The sequence below is a fragment of the Anolis carolinensis genome, chromosome 4, assembly GCF_035594765.1.
Source record: "Anolis carolinensis isolate JA03-04 chromosome 4, rAnoCar3.1.pri, whole genome shotgun sequence".
In the NCBI taxonomy this organism is placed as follows: domain Eukaryota; kingdom Metazoa; phylum Chordata; class Lepidosauria; order Squamata; family Dactyloidae; genus Anolis; species Anolis carolinensis.
In genome coordinates, this window is record NC_085844.1 from 169,483,823 (window position 1) to 169,504,465 (window position 20,643).

General features: G+C 37.6%; 1 protein-coding gene across 1 annotated transcript in view; it reads right to left on the bottom strand.

Annotated features, from left to right (window-relative positions):
• ror1 (receptor tyrosine kinase like orphan receptor 1) overlaps positions 1-20,643 on the bottom strand; it is a 231,820-nt gene that overhangs the window by 11,061 nt on the left and 200,116 nt on the right. The window contains exons 5-7 of the mRNA XM_008109320.3: positions 6,784-6,911; positions 5,167-5,484; positions 4,091-4,336 (exon numbers count right to left, since the gene is read on the bottom strand). Of these exons, the coding sequence (XP_008107527.1) occupies positions 4,091-4,336; positions 5,167-5,484; positions 6,784-6,911 (692 nt within the window). The remainder of the gene's footprint in view (positions 1-4,090; positions 4,337-5,166; positions 5,485-6,783; positions 6,912-20,643) is intronic.

The window sequence follows — 20,643 nt, forward strand, 5'->3', positions numbered from 1 at the left end:
CAAGAGTCATCCAGTTCAAAAACATGCCATTGCAGGAATCCACATCATCCCCTGGTAGCCTTTTCCAACATCTGTTTAAAAATCTGCAATGAAACCAAGTTTACTACATGTATCTATTCCACTGATAAAAAGCTCTTACTGTTGTGAAGTTGTTGTTGACTGTCTCCAAGTCATTCCTAGGTTATGGTGAACATGGATACCTATCACATGGTTTGCTTGAAAAAAATTGTTTAGGGAGGATTTGCCTTTCCCCGGCTCTGAGAGAATGCAACTTGTTCAAGGTCACGCAGTGGATTTCAATGACTAAGCTGGGATTTGAGCCACTGTGAAAATTAAAACAAAAACAAAAATAACAGGACAAAAAGTATTGTTCTGTTTTCCTTTTTATGGATACTCAGATGTTTTGTTTTAATTATCATTTATTTATTTTGTTTATTTAAACCAAATAAAAAACTTGCCAATTACGTAGAGTAAGCAGAATCACATAGGAACTGCGATGGCGCAATGGATTAAATCTTTGTGCCGACTAAACTGCTGACCTGAAGATTAGATTGCTGATCTGAAGGTTGCTGGTTCGAATTCAAGAGCAGGATGTTGGGCAACATCTCTGTAGACGGACAATTCTATCACACTAGAAGCTAATTGCAGTATGTTCTCAAGTTACTTCTGACACGATAATAATAATAATAATAATAATAATAATAATAATAATAATAATAATAATAGTTTTTAAAAAGCAGAATCACATTAGAACATTGGGCCTAGCTAATATATAGTTGTATCTAGGTATGTGTTCATTCAACAAAATGTAATCCATATATTGTTCCTTTTTCTTGATCTTCACCTTTTCTTTTTTTAAACAATCTTCATATTTCTTTATATTAGATAGCAAAAAGAAGCTTAGCAAACACTGATATCGAAACCTGCAAGATTGTACATGTTTGGGACTACTGAGAAAAGCAAAATTATTCAGCCAACAAACACAGCATTGACCTTCTTCCTTTAACTACTTCATGACTGTCCATCAATAACACAAGGGGGTTCTGGCATTACAGCCTCATTAAAAATTAAGACCTCACATCTAGAATCAAAACCTCTTTCTTACTCCTTCCATTATCCTTCCATTATGCCTCAGATGTCTTCACTATTGCTTCAAGCTTGAACTTATTACTACCTTTTATTCTGAAGCACCCTCAATAAACTCAGAATTCTTTCCCATTGTATTCTTTCAAATACTTTGCACTCTTATCGCTACACGGAGTTTCAGCTTAATTATTGCTCAGTATTTTGAATATATTTTACTACTGCATTTGCCAGAAGGGCGCCTAATGATATTACTAGCACGGTTTCTAATCTGAGACTGAAATCTACATGGAGGCTTCAGGGATAATTCCATGTGCAATTCATCACCAATTAAGTGGAATTAACATTTGTCTAAAGCTCAGCTAACACTATAAAGCCTTGTTAGTTTTAAATGCCTTGCAATTAAATCACTTTCTCAATTCAGCATGCCACACATTCAGAGTATTCTGAACTTCAAAAAGAGTTGAGCCTAAGAACTGAATTGTGAATACTTCACACTTCAGTAGCACTGTGCATTTTTCAAAAATGCCAATTAATGTGACCATTAATGTGTAGTTTGAAGGAGTAACATACTTATCCTGTGTTCTAAGACAATGAAGACATAGGTCCATTTTGCATTTAAAATTGGGAAAATAATTTTTCAATAACATCAGAGCAGGAAAAAATGATATTGGAACTCAGACACATGGAACACAGAACCCATGGGAAACTGGCATAAAATTGAAGAAATGTATGCGCCTGGGCAGGGAGGGGAATAATGTAATTCACAAGCCACAAGAGATAATTTTAATTCAGCTCATGGGCAACTACAGAAAAGCAAATATAATTAGAACCACCACAAACTGTAAAGACATTTCTTTGGCCCTCTGATCTGTAGACTGATGTAATCTTTCACATTTGTTAGTGTGGGAAACCAAAGCACAAATGATGTAACTAATAACCCAAACCATCTGCAGCTGATGGCAGCACAGGTGGGCTTGGACACTTCTCCCTTCTTAATTTTATTTAAGTAAGCACTCATTTGATATGTATATTTGTATGCTCAAACTTATTCCCGCTTTCTTCTCATAAGACGTATCTTTGGCTATCCCCTTGTTAAGGAGGGCTAATTACACATGGAGTCTTCTTCTCCTTAATGATGACCCATGAATATAAGACAGCATTAGGGGCTTCCAAAGTCAAGCCCAAAGTTTTTTTCCTAACATATGATGTTTAAATGAATTTTCTGAAACAACAAATGTAGGCATTTCTTTCTCTCCCTTATAATTATGAGCATATGGAATCATTATTCCAGTTTATAGTCAGAACACTAATCCACTCTATTCCGCTAGTATAGTATAAATATAAAGTAATATAAAAACCAATTCCCCTACATTCAACCCGGTTCCCCCCCCTCCCCCATAAAACATGTGTAGAACATTTTTAAGGCTTATTTCCCCAATGCATTGAATCCCAGGTACATTCCCTCTTACAGTATCTTCTTGCTTCCATTCTATGTCACATGCTTTCTTCTTAAGGGGGAAAGCCATGGGTATTTTTCAATACAAGTATATAGAAATTGTTCATTCACATTTTAATGAAATCTGGCATAGCCTGTTGCATTTCACTAGACAACATTTGTGTAATATTGGATTAATGTTTAATTCAAAATTAATTAATACGAAATTATTATGCAGCCTTGAACTTCATCCCATGCCTTCGTCCCATGGTTATAGCTTTGCATTTATTTCCATTCCCTTGCCCTGTTGTTTACAGCCTGGCCATGTTTACATTAATCGCCATTGATGGATGAGTGCTGTTTTAATCTGAATTTTATGTTGTTATTTACTTGCTTATATATTTTATTCAGTTGTATTTTATATTGTGTCTATTTTATGTTCTGTTTTATAGGCACCTTGTGCTTTGTGTAAGCTGCCTCGAGTCCCTTCAGGGAGATGGTGGTGGGTTATAAGAACAAAGTTGTTGTTGTTGCTGTTATTATTATTATTTGAAACACAACAAGATGAGTCCACAGCAGACGCTCTGCTGGCTGTTGTACTGAATCACACGCCGGACACTTCCCAAGTGTCTAGGCCTGTGTGATGTATCGGCGAATAATGTGTGCAGATCCCAGTAAGGTGGCCTTCTGCAGCTGGCAGATGGTAATTTTGTCAGTGACAATTGTGTTCAAGTGCAGGCCAAGGTCTTTAGGCACTGCACCCAGTGTGCCGATCACCACTGGGACCACCTTGTTGTTGTTGTTGTTGTTGTTGTTGTTGTTGTTGTTATCATGAATGCATCGCTTTGCTAATCTGTATACAAGTAGACAAGGTGCAAAAATGCTATTTTTTTTAAAAAAAAAGATGTTGCTGTTAATTATCCAAACACCGCACAAGAGATCTTTTCTTCTGTAACTACTTCCTCAGACAAAATGATCTTAGTGCCACATATACACATAACCAAACCAAACTAAACTTATGTGTGCCTATTTTTTGTCATTGGAGAGTTCTCCTAGCTGCATTTTTCAACTAACAGCACTTCCAGAGGAAAAAAGCAGCCAAGCAGGGGGCAATTTTCAGAATGGTGTTCCAGTCTGGATGAGGAACAGATTCTGGATCTGAACACTACATACACATTTTCTCCTCTGAAACAAAATCTAATGGATTAGGCACACAAATAATGTCACATGTAAGTTTGATACATGTAGAGCTGGAGAACTTCATATGCTGGGACCAAATCTGATCTGGTGCCCTCCAATGGCTGAATATGGCCCTCTGTCAATCTCCTGATAGACACCCTCCCTTCCCTATAGTTTTAAGGTCCCTAGCATACTAAAATGCTAGAAAGCCTGTCTTAGTTATTGGCAATAGTGCTTTAAGCTAAAATATGTTGGCATCTTTCGCCTTGTCAAGCAGTGGAAGATATCCTTGAGAACGGCAAAATGAATTGCCTCTCAAAATGGGACAGCATTAGGAGTTCTCACATTTCAGACTGATCCATCTCGTACAGATTATTGGTTTATATTTACCACAGGCTGGGATGTCACAAAGCTCCGATTTAAAATTTTCATCTAAGGTGAAGCACCACGGAGCCTCTTTCTGATTGCCTGGATTACGGCAGTAGGAATGGCCCCCGTTCAGCTCTGGATATCTGACAGCTGTGAAGGTATGTGTATGTGGATACTGCGAATTCCATGGCTGACACTGCCGCCCTGATTTTGTGATGCTCACGGTCCCTCGGTAGTCTACTCCTGTGCTGTTATAGCATTTGTGGTCTAAAAAAGAAGAAAGTAGTTAATTGTAGCAAATCAGGTGGGCACTGTATGCAGCAGTGACTGAGGAGTACCAGTATGGCATGGCATGTTTTTACTGGTTTATATCCCGAAATGTAATTCGTCTTCTCAGTTTTCAAAGCCAGAAATGCTAGGTTTGCCAATTATTCATATTCCTTAGAATATTTAAATATGAGGTTTCAGTAACAAAACACAACTTATCCCAAATATTTTTTAGAATTGAATAAAAATAAGAACTCAAGATTGCCCTGGAAACTTTGAAAGGAACCCCTTACTCTGGCATGAAAATGAAGGGAAACTGTGAGACTCAATTGTTATCAAGCTATCTTTGAAATAAAGCCATTTGATATTACATTCATTCTAATCAGACTCTGATCTACCATGAACTCAGAGCCTGGAGTTAGGCCAACTAACGTAACGCACAGGCAGTGCACAGCAACCTTTGGCCTTTTGGGAAGTCTACTTACATTTGGTATCATTTACTTTAAGGAACTGTTAGTGGATAGTTTAATGAGTAAGCTTTGGAATAGTAGATTTAACCACTGGTGGGGTTAAAAAGCATGATTTGGCATATACTGCTGGCATACTAAAGATATTGCCAGAAAACTAATTCAAGACAAAATGAAAACTGTGTTTGGAAGATGGATTTTGGAAATGTAAGTTCGGCATCCCACCAAGTGAGAAATCTGAAAATACGAAGTTTTGAATTTACAAAGTGTTTAATCAATTATTGAGATTTAGAGATTGTAGCAAACACCTAATAGAAAAGATATTTGAAAAGCAAGATATCAAATCAACATCTAATCACTTACTCTTATTGATTGGGTCTGCCATAGGAATGCCAATGCGGATACAGTTTACAGCTTCAGGGCTATCCGGTTGTGGAAGATCTTCACAATTAGGTAGCTTTAAACGCATGAGAATCATCGGGTTGGATCTTGCAAAGATGTACTCAGTTTGGCAAAGGACATTTTCTAGAATCTCACATTCATCACGACACAGATCCCGTGGCTTTGCGACTGAAGAGGTTTCATCACAATACGGGAAAGCGTAATGGCACAGAGAAGGAATAGCAAACTGGGAACACTTATCAGATAAATGACTGGAGGTCCCAATCATAGTGAAGGCAGCTGCAATATACAGATAACAAGGGGTTTAGACTATGTGATGTCTACCATTCTTGCACATGTTCTAACAATATGCATACATGCATACATCTCCTGCCCTCTATCATGAGATCTCAGAGCAATACACAGTTAAAGCAATATTTGGAAAAATACAGATATTACAGAATATATTCCATAAAAATATTATAAATAATAATTTAAATAGAATAAAACACATTAAGCAAATCATCAGAATAAAATAGCAGAAAAGGCAAAAATAGTATAAACTCTAGTTAGCCCTCAAGATTATCTGGAATTAGGTCTGCAGGACTCCTGTGAAAATGGAAAAACTGAACAAAATAACCAATTATTTTTTCCCTGATTGAGCATGTCTCTAGGAAACTCTAGATCAGTCTTTCTCAACCTGTGAGCCCCCAGGTGTTTTGGCCCACAACTCCCAGAAATCCAAGCCAGTTTAGTAGCTGTTAGGATTTCTGGGAGTTGAAGGCCAAAACATCTGGGGATCCACCGGTTGAGAGCCACTGCTCTAGATCCTCTAGTATGACTCCATGGTCAACTTCCAGCAGAAAATCAGCACAGAATCATGCTGGAGGACCTTGAGATTACTATAGAGACCACATCAATCAAATCAGTGAGTAATCAAATCCACGAAAATTAAACCCACAAATGTGAAGGACTGGCCACACACTTCAAATAGTAACAAGATCTAACTCCAAAGGCTTTTAAGAAAAGCCAGGTTTTAACACGGTGCCTAAAAGAGAACAACAGTGATGGTAACTGTGCCTGGAGGGGAGGGCATTCCACAAATGGGGCACCACAGGAGAGTAGGAAAATCCCCACTTCCAAATAAACACATAATTGAAAAGAAAACAGTTCCTCCTTTACCACCACCATCACAATAAAAATATTCAAAACTTATTTCAAATCAAGATTTGACAAGCTTGCCGTAGTAAATGCAGCCTATTAGGGATTCCTTTATAAATGTTTCTGCGGACCTAAAACAACCGAAGATTTGTTAAGAATGTAGCAGAACAAAATATATGGTCTGTGGTCCTCAAGGACTGAATCAGACTTGTTGAAATACAAATTGTACAATTTCATATTCATGTAGTTCATGGAAAATTTGTAAAGCCACATATATTTATACAGCTAATTGTAAATTATTTAGAATATGAGACAGAAAAACTGAGAGTATATTTAGCATATTAAATCTAGAGTGAGTTTGTTATACTCAAAACTATGCAATGGCTCAAAAGACAACTATCTAATTTAAAACAGAAGGAAGCAAAATTCTTTACTCACCAGTAATTTGATTTTCTATTTCACCCTGCATATGAAGAGACTCCATATAGATGGTTCGGTTTCCAATAAACCTTGCACATGCAATTCCTCTGTATGGCTGGCAAAATCCATCTTCTTCATATTCATCACTAAAACCAAATATACACAATGGATTATACAGTGCTATTATCATTCAGATGTAATCCATAAGGATAAATTCAGAGTTGGCAATCACCATCCATTGAATTGGTAATCAGAACTGCTTTGTTGCCTTGCAACGGTATTTAAAGCAGAATTGTAGGAATTTGTTCACAGTTTTATAATGGGCAATGTAGATTAGTGACCATGATATAATACATAACACAATCTTCATATATGATTATTCTGATGAGAGATATTATTGTGTTCATGCAAAGTATGTTTTTACTAACTAACGTATTCCCTTCTTGCATTTCAATGTTGATTCTTTTCTTTTCACATTAAATATGAGATTCGTATTTCCTTCTTAGGGTGCATCTATACTTTAGAATAAATGCAGTTTGACACTGCCATCAATCTTACATCAATACTGACACTCTTCTGATACCAGCTTCAGGAAATACTGTACATCAAATACATCTAGAGCCAATATGGTCTGAACAATTCCAATAAATAATATTTTTAAAAAGACAACTATCTTCGGAGCATAGCATGAACTGCCATGGCTTCATGTTATGGAGTTTAGTGAGACACCAGCAGTCTTTAGCAGACAAGGCTAAAAATCTTGGAAAACTCCAAAACCAATTATTCTCTGACACTGAGCCATGACAGTTAAAGTGGTATCAAATGCATTTATTGTTTAATATAGATCCACACTCGAAGGCCCAACCCTTGGAAAATGGCTTAAAATTTTCCAAGATTTCGCCTTGGGCGAAATCTTAAGCCACTCTATATTGCAACTCTGCTCTGAAGCTCTTTTTCTCCTATTTCTTTTTGATGAAGAAGTAAGATACAGTGTAAATTTTAAGCCTGGAGAGGAAAGATATAGGGTATGTGAACAAAAACATTAAAACTTAGAATGACCCTCTGTAGCCTCAAATTACAGATGCTGGAAGTCTTGGTACATACATTTAATAATTGAGCTTGTGTGATGAATCCACACAATGCATTCAAACAGGAAGCTTTTGAAATCATTCGCCAATGAAGATGAATTCAAATGGTTTTTGTCCTTGCCTATCAAAGTAGGCAGACCCAATTAACGAAAGCCTAATTATATTAATCAGTGTTGTGTTGTTGCAATTCTGAAGTTCAGCTGAAATTATCTCCTACAACTAGTCTAATGCCACAGCTTGCCTTAAGTAAAGGGTTCATTTGCACAGATAATGAATTGTGACAACATTTTCAGTACTGAATAAAGAAAGGAATAATGTTTTATATTTTCCTGGCATATAATAGGGAGGCCCAGATTCTCACAAGATGAATTGAGTTCACTGCTCAATGTTTTAAAATCCTGGAGCTCTAGATATTCAGTTACATAGGATTTTATTGCTACACTAAGCACATCAAGCTTCCAGTGGGAGAAGAGGACCCAAACACAGAGAAAGCCCAGAAATGGTATTTTTTTAAGAATAGTGCTTCCAGAATCAGCCGGCCGGAATTAGACATCAAGTGAATATGAAATATGTCGTTTAAAAATATTTTATTAATTGCTGGTTACACTTATGTTTCAATGTTGCCAAATGAACTAACATCTACTGGACACAATTTGTACCAAGTCTTGATTGTAATAAGTTTCACACAAACAACTTCTTTTCCAGGAATTATAGTAAAGGTTTCCCCCTGACACCAAGTCTAGTCGTGTCCAACTCTGGGGTTTGGTGCTCATCTTCATTTCTAAGCCGAAGAATCGGCATTGTCTGTAGACACCTCCAAGATCATGTGGCTGGCATGACTGCATGGAACACCGTTACCTTCCTGCCGGAATGGTACCTATTGATCTACTCACATTTGCATCTTTTTGAATTGCTACGTTGGCAGAATCTGGGGCCAACAGCAAGAGCTCAACCCACTCCCCAGATTCATAAATCCAGAATAAAGTTTGCCTTTGAAATGGAAGTGCATTTTTCAAAATGCACAGACAGGAAGAGATGGGCCCAGACTGTGTCACATCTCCTTTCACCTATAGCTAAAGAAACAGCTAAAGAAAACTACAGGGTTTTTTTTTTTACACAGCCTGGACAGTTTATTCTACTGGCAAATATATTCAGATGATTACTTAAAAGGAGATGTCATAAACATTATGACCTGAAGTTACAATTTGAAATAATTAAGATTTCTATAATAATTATTATCTGAAAGTTTCCAATTGATTTGATGACAGCAACCTAATTGTGATGCATTGCAAGGGCCTTGGCAATGTCCAGAAAATGTAACTTGACATTTCCTAGTCTGAAAGAAGGCAGGTTTCTGCAAAGACTGCTGGATTCTGACCTCTTTTTTGGTAGTGAAAGTGTGGTTAACAAAGCAGGCTGAATGATTTTGTGAGTCAAATAAAAATGCATTACTTATGACATTAATCTCTTGGCAGAGACATACTTAGCAAGTATTGCAAGTTTTACCTTGCCACCTTTTTGTATGCTTTGTTTCAGGAAACTAAAGGTTGTACAGATAAATTCACTTCTGGATATCGAGGTTTTGTAAAAGAAAGATGGAGAAGCATGTGTACAAAACATCTGTGGTCCAGACTTTTGCACACTAAATACCATCATCTAACCACCACCCGACTGCCATGCTGCCAACAATTCAAGAGAATGTAAACTCAAGGCAGAGAGTGAAAATAGGCCAAAAGTAGCCCTCTGAAACAACCCCCATATTTGCAGATTAAAGGGTTTGCCATAATGACTTCCTTTATAGAAGCTCAGCTCTGGATAGAGAGGAGAAAACCATGGTAGCTGCTGTCAGATCAAGAGCAGCTGTAACTGGTTATGAAACAGTGCTGGTAATACTGCTTGGATCTTTTCTTGGCAGCTTTCTGACTTCATTTTTCAATGTGAACTACAATTCATATGCTTATGGTTATGAAAATGGCAGGAAACTCTTAAAACTCATGCTCTGTTTGATAGAGCTATTTGGGTTTATCTGTGAGAGTGGCTAGCCTTTCAAATTTCAGATAAAGACAGACAGATATATAACACAAGAACAGGCATGCTGCTGCCTATTCTACGCTCTTTTTCATGTCCCTGTGGAAGCATTATGTGCATTTGGAATTGGATGTTCCGGTGCAAACATTTTTTATTCTGAAAATCTGAGCTTTCATTAATAATATGATCAAATGAAATAAGTCAACTCCCCCCCCCCCCCACACCCCGGGCCCGGCTGGAAATGAAACCGTTTTTTTAAAATCAAGGCTGTATTGAGCAGGTTTTGGTGAAATGTCAGTCCCTAAATTAGAGCTTTCCAAACATTTCATGTTGGTGACACACTTTTTAGGCATGCATCATTTCACAACATAGTAATTCAGTTTAACTAGCCAAACGGAGGTTAAACCAACCTGTTATAAGAGATACAGACACATGTGTACACTGTAATAACAAAACATGTGGGGCCAAAACATATCTCATGATAACCTTTAAAATATATATGATTTATTTCTTATTTCACGCAGTACCAGAGCTTTCTCGTTCCATTCACACAGCACACTTACAAACTGCAGCCGACACACTAATGTGTTGTGACACACATTTGGAAAGCTCTGCCCTTAATATTTGCTCATTTTCTCATAGTATTGCTGGTAGTATTGTGTCCCTTTGCTAACTTTCCCCCACTTGGAGTCTGGTCCTGTTCTCTTTTACAGGAAGGATGGACTAGCTGTTTTTTAAAAATAGAACACAATGCAAACATTTGTATATCATTACTATTTTCTATAAAATTCAACAATTCTATAATGGATATCTGAACAATGGTAAAATGCAATATGGCCCCCGTATCTGAAGGGAATACACTGCTGAACTTACTGTGGAAACGGGAAATGGTAGCCTATTGAAAGAAATAGCTTTCGCTGGGAGCATATCAGAAAGTTGTCCTGGACAACCTAGAAAGCTCTTAGAGAGGATTTTTTTGTATGCAGGTAGATGAAACCATGTATGTATGTGTGGGTGGCGGGGGTGGGGGGAGAGGAGTCTTACTGCAATGATCATGCTGAGAAAGACAAAAACATATGCAACATGCTCAGATCCTAGGTATCAATTGTCTGGATCACTAGGCACCCATAATTTGGCCTGATGTACCTCCCCCCTACCAACCATCAGCCCTGCTTATGATTGTCCATAACATGTGGAAGCATTCTGAGCACTGCTTTGAGAAATCTCAGAAAACCTAGAGTCACCAAACTGGTTTTTTTGGGTCCCAAATAGCTCCCTGACTGGTAAAACTAAGATTACACAATAATAATGAATATCTATACATTTGTTTTGTTTGCTTAATTTACTCAACATGTAAAATTTGGATTGCTTTTTGGATTTATTAATTAATTAAAGCTTTGTTGCATTCTAAAGTTTCAGGTGGATTTATTTGAGTATTAAATAAATAAATAAATCAGTTTCTTCTCAGCACATACTATACTTTCTTTTCTTAACAGGCTGAAAATGATCCCTCTTCCTGTTAGCGATAAGTAACGATGCCATCCATATATTACGTGAACACTGCTTTTGCAACACATATACTTAAAATCCAGCTGGCATTGGTATTACTTAAGAGTGTACCAGACACTCACACTCAGTTTTCAGCCCAGGAAGTCCCAATTAAATTGAAAGATGAGAAGAAGGAACTTCCCTTCTGGAACCAGCTATGTTTTAGCCCTCGGGTTATTTTAAAAACACTGCTCTACCAAGTTCCCTTTTAGCTGACACCTGATCCCTTTTTAACATGAGCTTTATTAACAGTGATGAAGTGCAACAAATTCACAATCAGACGGTTGTATCTTGGTCAGCCACCCAGACAGCCACCTTTCCTGGCTTTGTTTTAGCTTTCTTAGCATAAGTAATGTAGGTCTAAAGTACCTGAGGTCCTCCTTTGTAAAAACATTTCGTGTTTTCCCACATACACAATATATTTATCTGGCACATTGGATCAGGAAGCAGATATTCCCCAGAGAAAACCCACACATGTATATCTTTGCCATAAGTAGGGATCATTATATGCACACTTCAACTGAGTATGAGCCTTGAGCATTCTTTAGCTTATGAGGGAGAGAACAGGATATCTTTTACTTCTTCCAGTTCCCCCAAATGATCATCATGAACGCACGCATTGTACCAAATCCCAAAGTACCTACTTAGATCCTAAACAATCCATACTCAGACAGTAGCTCTTTATATACAAAATCTGACCTGCTATTCTGTCCCCCTCGTTTGGTATGTGTAATGGGCGAATTATAACTTTAAATATTGCCTGTATTGCTGACATTAACGAGACCAAGTTGGCATATATGAACAACCTCTCTATTCATGGGCAAGCCAGGTGATCCACAGGTGACATAGCAAGAAACTCTTCTTGTATTAATTTTTAAAGGTCCCATATCTCTCTAACAACTTTTCCTTAGCACGTTTTTGAATCATATATACTAGGAGTGGGCAACTGTGGAAGGCCTGCAACTTCTGCCAAAAAAACCCCTTGAGTGCCTCTAGCAGTTATAGGGGACATTTTCACAATCCCTAGGTTTCAAAAAGCCCTCTCCTGTGCCTAAATTGCTCCAAAGTGGCTGACAAATGTGGTGGAAATGAACCCCACTTCCCCAATGGACATTTGGGAGAAGTTATGTTAAAATAAAATGTCTATAATACTATTGTGTGACTAATTTTTATTAATACTGTATATGCTTTTATTTGTGTCTGCTTTAATTTTGGGAAACTGCGATGAACTCCACTTCTGCTAAAAGGAAGGAAACTGATAATCAGTCAGCATATTGGTAAAGAGTGGGTAGGCAGAAACCTACCCACTGTTTACCAATATGCTGACTGATTATCAATACTCTTGTGCATATGTTTGTCCAGGAGCAAACAATAACCAACAAAGGTTGTTCAGTGTGTTCCTTGTGGCAAGTTTCAGTTAATAAACAAACTGCAGTATTCTGTTAGCTATAATTTATGAAATATTTTCAAAATAAGGTCCACTAAATGCCCTTAAGAGTGATTTGTCACTGTTGTTGTTTATTTGTTCAGTCGCTTCTGGCTCTTTGTGACCTCATGGACCAGCCCACGCCAGAGCTCCCTGTTGGCCACCGCCACCCTCAGCTCCTTCAAGGTCAAGCCAGTCCCTTCAAGGATACTATCCATTCATCTTTCCCTTGGTTGGCCCCTCTTCCTTTTCCCTTCCATTTCCCCCAGCATCATTATCTTCTCCAAGCTTTCCTGTCTTCTCATTATCTGGCCAAAGTACTTCATCTTTGCCGCTAATATCTTTCCCTCCATTGAGCAGTCGGGCATTATTTCCTGGAGTATGGACTGGTTGGATCTTCTTGTGGTCTAAGGCACTCTCAGAATTTTCCTCCAACACTACAGTTCAAAAGTGTTTATCTTCCTTCGCTCAGCCTTCCTTATGGTCCAACTCTGACATCCATAGGTTACTACAGGGAATACCATTGCTTTAACTATGCGGACCTTCATTGCCAGTGTGATTTCTCTGCTCTTCACCATTTTATCGGGGTTGGTCATTGCTCTCCTCCCAAGAAGTAAATGTCTTCTGATTTAGTACACAATATTTCCAATCAATGGAAGCTGGTGGATCCAGTGTCAGTTTCAGCAATACAGCAACTATGGATTCCATGGAGTGAATTCATTGGTCAATGATACTAGAGACACATGCTGCCTCTGTTTCTTGCATAGCTGATATTGTAGAATTTTGAGCATGATTTTGCCTGCACAAGAAATTAATGTGATGCGTTTGTGGTTCCTGCAATCCCAGTTGTCACCTTTCTTGGGACTGGGATATATATTGAGTGTTTTCAATCTGTGAGCCATTGTTTTGTATTCCATATTTGTGAACAGATTTTGGTTAGAACTAGAGTAGATTCTGTCCCTGTAGATTGAAGCAGCTGTATTGGAGGGCCATTTGACAGACGGGGAAGAAAATGGTAGCTGCTATCACATTTCTATCTCTGTACCAGTGCTGAGGACGATCTCTTTAAGATCATGCCTCTGTTACTTCCTTATTATTTTGGTCAACACCATCACTATCTGGCAGAGCTTGAAAAAATGGACTCTAGTTTTGATGATAGCAGCTGCTTGTCCTCCTCCATCACTTACTGAGTATAGCCTCATGTGTATGTTATGTTAAAAAGCCATGGACAGAAACTCAAGCATTCGGATACAATGTTGGATGTTCCTGGCAGATGACCAACCCACAGTGATCTCTAATGACAGCATCAGTTACCCTACTTCAAATAGTTGAATTTAGACTATAAGATAACTCAATTTTTTTTTGTTTTATATTTTGTTGACAGCACTTCATTATTAAATGCTTATATACTCAATAGTGTTATTCAAGTTTCCAAATTACTGTATGCTGGTATTTTGACAGATACACAATTTGGACAAGAAACACAGAAGTGAAGCTGTGGAGCTCCAAGTGGTAATGACATCTCGAGACATGGAGACGGAACTGTTCAGTCCCAAGTGGTAAGGGATTTCCACTCTTTCATAAAGGCATTTGGAAACTCTCTGTCTTTCAGCTCCATTAGATATTGAGTAAAATCAGGATAAGATATAATTCATTTGAAATATGATTTATGAACAGCTGTGGGTTGCTACTAAAGACATTTTAAAAATGTTTATCTTCTTGCTGTGTGTATATGTTATTCTTGAAAGTATAACAAGAATGGAATAAATAGTGAATGATAACATGTTATTTTGGAAATTATTTCTAAAATCAGTAACTTAGATATTGTACAATGATGTTCACATGACTTTATCCAAGCATAATATTGTCCTATAATCCTTACCTTCATCATTACTGAATAGATTTTTTTTGTATTTTAAAATTAATTTAAAATATTTATACATAACGGAATTCCAGGATGGCTACATACAAAGCTTCAAGGACAATTTACAATAAATGGAAACAGCTCAATTTAAAATAATTTCAAAAATTAAAAATACATTAAACACATACAGTAGGCTCAGTTATTATGTGAGCTCACTGAGCATGGTTTTATTTGAACACAATGACTTTTGAGTACCATAGAATTGCTCTGGAGGACCTAAGTCTCTTCTACACTGCCATATAAAATCTGGATTATCTGATTTGAATTGGATTATATGGCAATGCAGATTCATATAATCCAGTTGAAAGCAGATAATATGGATTATCTGCTTTGATCATTGGATTTTATGGTGGTGTAGAAGGGGCCCTAGTGATGCCCAGAGAAGTATTTTGTCTAGAACTCTAGTGTGGTTCTATAATCAACTGCATTTAGAACAGTGGTTCCCAACCTTTTTTTGACCAGGGACCACTTTGACGAGGGACCACTCTCCAACATTAGTACCAAAAGGGTTATAAATCAGTTTTTGATCAATTTTGATTATTTAGGGTGCTGATTCAGAACATTGCACTGGATAGACACGTCAGCTCTAGTTTCTGATACAGAATATGCCATCTAGTAGTTGCCATCTGCTCGCCCACAAAAAACCATATTGAATAATGGTGTGGTCTATCCAATGCAATGGTCAGCTCAGTGGAAAGGAGCAGGAATAAAATAAATAAAATAAAATAAATAAAGAGAAAGGAAGTTTGCAGACTGGATTTTTGTTCTCGTGGCCCACTTCTGGGCCACAGCCCACAGGCTGGGAACCACTGATCTAGAAGTTGACTGTAGAACAAAACTGAAGATCTAGAGAAAACACTTTCTAGATTGTTCAGAGCATTTTCTAAACACTCAAGAGCAATTCTATGGTATGCTTCATCAGGAAGACATTGTTTATTTCAGGTAAGAAAGATACAGTTCCAGATTACATAAAAAGTGCATCAATTATTTATTTAATTATATACTGCCTTTCCCAGAGTGGGACACTGGGTGGCTTCCAAAAACATTTACCACACAAAAGGAATTCTGAAATAGACTCATCACATAATATGCAGGCCTACTATACATAGTGCACATTAAATCTATATGTATAAAGCAAACACATTCACTGTTTTATTATTTGATAACTGTCCTGTGAGCACCACCATTCCTGTAGAGATTTATTTAACCTCAACATGAAAACGGGTAACCTTTTATTCACATTTTGGTCTCATGTCGGGAAGCTGCAGATGTTGCTAGACCTCAGCACTCAGAAGCTCCAGCCAGCATTGCTTCTACACCTATCAAATCCAGATTATCTGCTCTGAATTGGATTATATGGCAATGTAGACTCAGATAATCCAGTTCAAAGCAGATAATGTGGAGTATCTGCTTTGATAATCTGGATTATATTTATTTATTACAACATTTATATCCCGCCCTTCTCACCCAACAGGGGACTCAGGGCAGCTTACAATAAAACACACATATAAAAACTGTACGGTACATTATAAATCAGATTAAAATTATTAGCTTACATCAATATTCATAAACACATTCTAAAATACAGATGGGCGTGTTTAGCGTAGAAGGGGCCCGAGAGTCTGGGAGCCTCTTTGGATCAGACACTCTGACCAGAGGGAATGTTACCCTTCTTGGACCACCCCTTCACTCTTTGGCATCCATGTATGCAGAATGACTGTCTCTGACAGGAAGATATTCATATACTATATATACACAAATGCTTCCACACAATTTGGAATTGCAACTATGGAAGGTTGTGAATTGTGCAAAATTGTGGTGGCATTGGCTCTGTATGCACAGTGGATGGAATCCGATATGTAGTAGCAAAACAGAGTGACATAGTATTAGAAACAGGGCTACACAGTATGGTCTTGTCTCACCTCACTTAGGGAATTATGCCCATTTTAATATTGCCCCAGAAGGATTTTTCTATGTCTACAGTTTGATTTGTTTGAAAATTTGGAGCCTCAAAACAGAAAACTATTCTGATTCCAAACTTGGTGCTCCTAATCACTTAAAGATGTATATATAGTTGTTACATATCTTTCCAACTTATGGTGACCCTAAGATTATTCTATCAAAGGTCTTATTAGCAAAATTTATTCAGAGTGATTTTTCCATTGCCTTCCTCTAATGCTCAGAGAGTGTGACATGCCTAAAGTCACCCAGTTAGTTTCATTACTGATTGGGGATTTGAACTCTTTGTCTTTTGAGTCGTAGTTCAACATTAAAACCAATGCATGCATGCATATGTATAGTATATAGAATAAAAGTGCATATGCTATTATACTGGTGATGTCTTTTCCCCCCTAAAGAAAAGCCAGACCATGTTGTGTTTCACAAACAAAGGCAGGTTATCCATGGAAACCAAGCCTTTAAAAGTAAAGGTACCTTTGTATTGCTAGTCTTTCTTCTGTTCCTGCCAAAAATTGTCTGTGCACTACTCATAAATGATATGGACTGTTTTCTGATGTGAACATCTGATCAGTGGAACATGGCATGAAATCAGTGATTTCACCTCTTGAAAACATTATCTACATTTTCATCATTTCATTGCCTTAAAAAGGAAATATAAGAACACATGACTATGATTATATGTTTCAATAAATCTTACTCTTGGTGAGCCAACATTATGGATTTGAGTATGATGAAAAGCAGGCTTAAATCTGACAATTAGATGAAAAGTGTACTACATTAATTGACAAAATGTAAAAGTATGTATATGCTGCCTGGTTTTTAGCTTAACGCCTATTACTAATTGCCAGAGGGGGAAAAGAAACATAGTGACAGTTTACTGGAAAAGGACTCTTAGGGTACATGAAGATAAAATATAATAAGAAAGCTCAAAGTATGCTCATGGTGCCAAGATTGTATACATAAATGGCTGTTGCATGTGAGAAACCTTTCTTGTGTGACAACCTGTCTCCATACACAGAACAGAAGTTTTGAGAAATGTGGGCATTTGATTGGGCTGCATCTGTGCTGTAGAATGAATCCACTTTAACTGCCCTGGCCCAATGCTACAGGACCATAGGGACTGTAGTTTGGGATCGGGTGTGTGTGTGCGTGTCAAGTAATGTTTATATAGAAAGGGGCAGCAGTAGCACAGTGGGTTAAACCACTAGCTGCAGGAAATTTGCTGATTAGAGGGTTGGCAGTTTGAAGCTGCGTGTCAGGGTGAGCTCCTGCTGTTAGCTCCAGCTTCTGCCAACCTAACAGTTTGAAAGCATGCAATGTGAGTAGCTCAATTGGTGCCAACTTGGCAGGAAGACATGCTGGCAACATGCTGGCACGATCATAGATGTTCTACGAACAACAGGCTCCTCAGCATGGAAAAGTGGAACAAAAGCACCTCCCCATGGCCAGAGTTGAGCATCGCCTCCAGATGCCGGAGATGAAAGGGGAAGTCCTTTACCTTTGTCTGTGTATTGTATGTCGTTGTTGTTCACTGTGTAAATAGCACTGGATGTTTGCCTTATATGTGTATACTGTAATCCACTCTGAGTCCCTCTGGGGAGATAAAACAGAATATAAATAAAGTGTATATCTCAACGAACTACATATCCCAGTACTGTATAGCACTGAGTCATGGCAATTAAATTAGAGATGATGTCCCTCAATAGGAGCCCCAGGGGCTCCTGAAGTAGCTTCCTATATTGGTTTGGCCCAGCACTAAGATTACCATATTACGTGAATCTAACATGCACCCTAATTTTGGGAAGATAATTTTGCCAAAAAAAGGTGAGCAATAGATTCAAGTAAATACAGTTTTTTTCAGATGTGTGTAAGTAAAACTGTGAGTACCACTCTGGTAGATACAAGGGTCGTATTGTATGAACTATTGTATGTACCTTTTATAGGCAGAAAGTGATACAGTTCAAAGATAGTGCGTATGTATTGCTGGCTGGAGTTTAATATGTGGCCTCCCCAGGTAAGGCATATTGAGTAATCAGGCTGGGAAAGACCTCTGCCTCAGTTTCAAAAAACACTGCTTATTTGTCTCCATAAAAAGATACCGAGTTAGGATAAACACTTGTCTGAACTGGCTAAAGACAGTTGATTCTACCTCTCTTGTACACATACACATACATGTGCCCTGCCATATTATCTCTACCAAAGCAGGTCAAAAGAGGCATGGCTAAAAATGCTTCATATAATAAGTCTATTTAGTAATGTACTGCAGATGGACAAGATAAAGCAGTTATGTCAGTGAAATAGTAAATCTGCTCTAAGTTTTAGTCTTAACTTTAAAAGAACTTCCCAAGCTGGTGAGTCTGTTTTAGGGATACAATTCAACATGATGGGTATCTCCCTTAAAGTTCAGACTAAAAGCTGGGGCAAATTCACCATCTGGCAAACATGAAGTTTCTGATACCACTGGAAGCTGTTGAAGGCTCATTTTAAGAAAATACAATATTTTTAAAGTGTTTCTCTTTAAAATTTATTATGTGTAGTTAATGAAATATTACAATGAACCACTTCAATTACATTTTTCGTGATATATATATAAAATGATGTAAAGTAGAAAAAGTCATTTTTGGCTCTTTCCATTCAATTATCTGAGGTTTGTTTGGATTAGAGCCTTGGTTTTCTAACATCATTCTGGGCAGCTGTTGAGTCCAACATCTTATATGCACTTTCTCTTCATTAAAATAGATGGAGTGGTTTAACAACTGTGAAAACATTAGAACGTTGCATAACTTATGTGTCTTTCATAAATTCCACTCCTGATAGACATGTATAAATAGAAGCTATTCATTGGGGAATAATTGGTCAGCTTTAAGAACCTCATGAGCTATATTAAACTGGACTCAGAAAAAGTGAGATGGCTCTTGAGATAAGAAATTGATTCCTAAGGCAACAAACAGCTACTAACACATGCTTTGGTAAGAATTTAGACTTGCCTTTATATTCACAAATGGAACTGACTCAGACCCAAGGGTATTTGAATATTTTTTTCAAAACTACGAAATTATATTTTTACCAATATGTTCAGGAAGAGGGAGAGTGAGAAAAGGGGAAAGAATGCTATGATTGCTTTGAATGGGGATAGAAAAGACCACAAGGCATAACAAGCAGCCTCTAATGTACACTTTTGAAAAGTACAGGTTCAGAATCATTTATCTAAAAGGACTGGGACCAGAAATGTTCAATATTTCAGGGCATTATTGGATTTTGGAATACTTGCGTATATGTAATGGGATATCTGACCGAGCCCCTTTCTACACTGCCATATAATCCAGATTATTAAATCGGATAATCCACATTATCTGCTTTGAACTGGATTATTTGAGTCTACACTGCCATATAATTCAGTTCAAAGCAGATAATCTGGATTTTATATGGCAGTGTAGGCCTTGGTTTCAAGGTCTTACAATTTCATCAACATTGGGGAAAATGAATACTGCACTTGGGAATTTCACATCTGAAGATGGATTAAGGGTGATATTACGTTTAGCTTGAAGATACATTCTTCCAGAACAATGCCTTCCCTCCACTGCTGACCTCAGTAATTATATATTTTAAAACTCTTGATTTTGAGAAGTTCTCTTTTGGCCCTGTATATTTTCTCAGGGCCTTTCCACACAGCCATATAACCCATAATATCAAGGCAGATAATCCACAATATCTGCTTTGAACTGGATTATCTAAATCTACACTGCCATATAATCCACTCCAATGTGGGATTTATACAGCTGTTTGGAAGGGGCCTCAGAGGCAATATACAGAGAAGTTAACACTAATTCCAGTCACTTGGCAGCACACTGATTCCTGCTACTTCCAGATAAGAGTAGAAAACTTTGCTTTCATCGGAGGCAAAA